Source organism: Limulus polyphemus, unplaced genomic scaffold, assembly GCF_000517525.1.
Source record: "Limulus polyphemus unplaced genomic scaffold, Limulus_polyphemus-2.1.2 Scaffold116, whole genome shotgun sequence".
Lineage (NCBI taxonomy): Eukaryota > Metazoa > Arthropoda > Merostomata > Xiphosura > Limulidae > Limulus > Limulus polyphemus.
In genome coordinates this window covers 46,163-48,827 of record NW_013665726.1, presented here as the reverse complement: position 1 = coordinate 48,827, position 2,665 = coordinate 46,163, and the positions used below count along the sequence as shown (strand labels likewise).

Sequence of the window (2,665 nt, the reverse complement as noted above, 5' to 3'; positions counted from 1 at the left end):
GGACTGTAGAGTGGTACATACAAACAAACAAACAAAATGATCCAATAAAAACATTTCTATTCCACACCACTATCACATGCGTATTTCCTTAAAACAAACAAACAAAATGATCCAATAAAAACATTTCTATTCCACACCACTATCACATGCGTATTTCCTCACCTTTGCAAATTTCACATTTTTCTAACGACTCTCGTAGCATTTTTGTCTCCAATGTCTAAACGTTCCAAAATAATGAAATAACACAAATTAAACAAGTTTATAGTTATATTAGCTCTAATTATCAGTTCACAACTTAATCATTTTACGGTACTTATTGTAGTGTGATTAGTCTTGATAATTAATTTTCAAACACTTTTTGTCAACATTATTCATAAAACGATCTATACCCGTGTAGTTAATATCAAAACTTTAAATATGATGTATCAAATATATGACACGTCGTGGGATATATCTCCTGCAATAAACCAAATCATCTAAGTTGGTGCACAATATATACACTTAACACAGTTCAGTATAAGCCGCATGATCATCGAAATATAATATAATTTACCTTAAGATTTCGAAGAAACGCAAATCAAGTGAGATACATAATAGTCAAAACTATATAAATAATGATCTACAAAATAAAACAATAATCACTATTAGATAAAATCAACAGTCGACTGTAATCAGTTCTCACAATATATTTTGTTGATAATTTTCAGTATAGAATAATTTAACTTAGATAAATAAGTGGACATTAATATACTATAAATACTTGCTTGCAATACTGTCATTTTATTAAGTAGTCTTACTAATAATATAAGGATAAGAATCAGGCTAAATATTAGAATCTTTATTCTACTATTGTTATATGTATATATAGTTTGCTAGTTTTTACCTGAGACTCCAGTAAAAATCGTAGTTCCTTAACAGCTGTTGTTAACTCCTTTAAAGATAATACTAAGCTTTCTTGACCTACAAAATGTTAAGATCATCCGTGTTATTATTTCTTTTTAACCTCTTCAGAATCATTAAGTGATTCACGATTTTTGTATTTCGTACTGAGCAACTTACTGATATTTTGTGCAAAAGGTTTAGTTAACTTTTAGGGCAATAAAGTAAGAGAGAAAAAATATATTTATTCTTCAGATAGAAAAAGAAAAACACTTTTTATTTCAGTCAACGTTTCGCCATTGCGACTTTATTAGGGCTAGTAGTACAAGAATTGTTCAATTTTGTTTTGTTTGAAACTTTTTGAGCAAAGCTATACAAGTGACTACAATGACATCTACAATTTTTAACTAACTTGTTTTGTTTTTGTTGTTAAGCGCAAAACTACAGAATGGGCTCTGTCCACCGCGGAGCCACCGGATTTCCTTTTTGTGGAGTAATAGACTACTGGTAAGGCAATTAGTCAGCAGTACCTAACGCCTCCTCTTGCGATACTGTTTCCTGACGGAAAAGTAGGATTAGACTGATGCTCTTTTAGAGTAGTGGTTCCCAAACTCTTTTAGTCTGAGGTTCTAAAAACGTTTGAGGCTCCAGCCTATAAAAAATGCCTTAAAATTTGATTTATAAAATTTCAAAAAATAATTACTAATGAACTTCAATGATATATATGAAGTATTTTTCTATTAAATTGTATGTTTGTAATTTAACGTGGCATTTTCTTATCAATTTATAAGTATTATAATTAGACTATTAACAATTTATTATGTTTGGGTTAAATTTGTAGACTGATGAGCAATTAAATACAAACGCTTAATTTTATGTAAGCTTATCTAATTTTCATTTTAAAATATGAAGCAATCCTGTAATTTAATCAATTCAGCATAATTTTTTTCGGCTTATTGTTTATTTAGAATAAAAATTAATTCAGCATCTTTGTTTTCGACCCATTTTTTGGCGGCCCCAAGGGGACCACGGTCCTAATTTGGGAAACACTGTTATAGAGCACCTACAATACCAAAGTACGAAGCGCATTTTCGCGACAACGAACTGCGAACCACGAACTTTCGAATTAAAAGTCCGAGCGCTATAATCACGCTCGACCCGAATAATTTTTGAGGAATAACTAACAGCTTAATAGCATTGTTAATCATGAGCTTAAATAATATTAACTGGTTTAAAAAGTCGTGAACAAACAACAGTTAAAATTCAAACTATTTTCGTTATGATAAAAACCTCTACTGAAACGCCCACTTCTTATCTGTTTTATATTTCTAAATATATTTATATCTCTTCCCTTCCCACTACCGAGGATTTCTTCTCTTCACACTACCGAGGATCTCTTTTCTTCACACTACCTAGGATCTCTTTTCTTCACACTACCGAGGATCTCTTCTCTTCACACTACCTAGGATCTCTTCCCACTATATTGCGACACTTTCGAGTATTATATTGAAACCAATGTTCTTTCCCAACCGTCACTTAAACCAAAACTTTGGTTGAGATATGTGGACGACGAGTTTGTAGTGTGTAGATACGTTTAAGGAATTTTTAAACCAATCAAACAATTAATATGATAACATTAAATTTACAACAGAAAAGGAACAAAATAACCAACTGACTTTTTAAAGATGTTTTGGTAACTAGGAACTCTTATTCTTTCCTAAAAACGCAAGTTTTCCGGAAGCCTTTTTCAGTAACTGGACCGTTTGTTTGTTTTTGAATTTCGCGC

At 31.2% G+C, this 2,665-nt stretch overlaps 1 protein-coding gene across 3 annotated transcripts in view; it reads right to left on the bottom strand.

Moving 5' to 3' along the window:
• Positions 1–2,665, bottom strand: part of LOC106471941 (cartilage oligomeric matrix protein-like) — an 80,437-nt gene that overhangs the window by 51,990 nt on the left and 25,782 nt on the right. For all 3 annotated transcript variants that reach the window (XM_022401313.1, XM_013932568.2, XM_022401320.1), the window contains exons 5-6: positions 884–960; positions 163–217 (exon numbers count right to left, since the gene is read on the bottom strand). In XM_022401313.1, the coding sequence (XP_022257021.1) occupies positions 163–217; positions 884–960 (132 nt within the window). The remainder of the gene's footprint in view (positions 1–162; positions 218–883; positions 961–2,665) is intronic.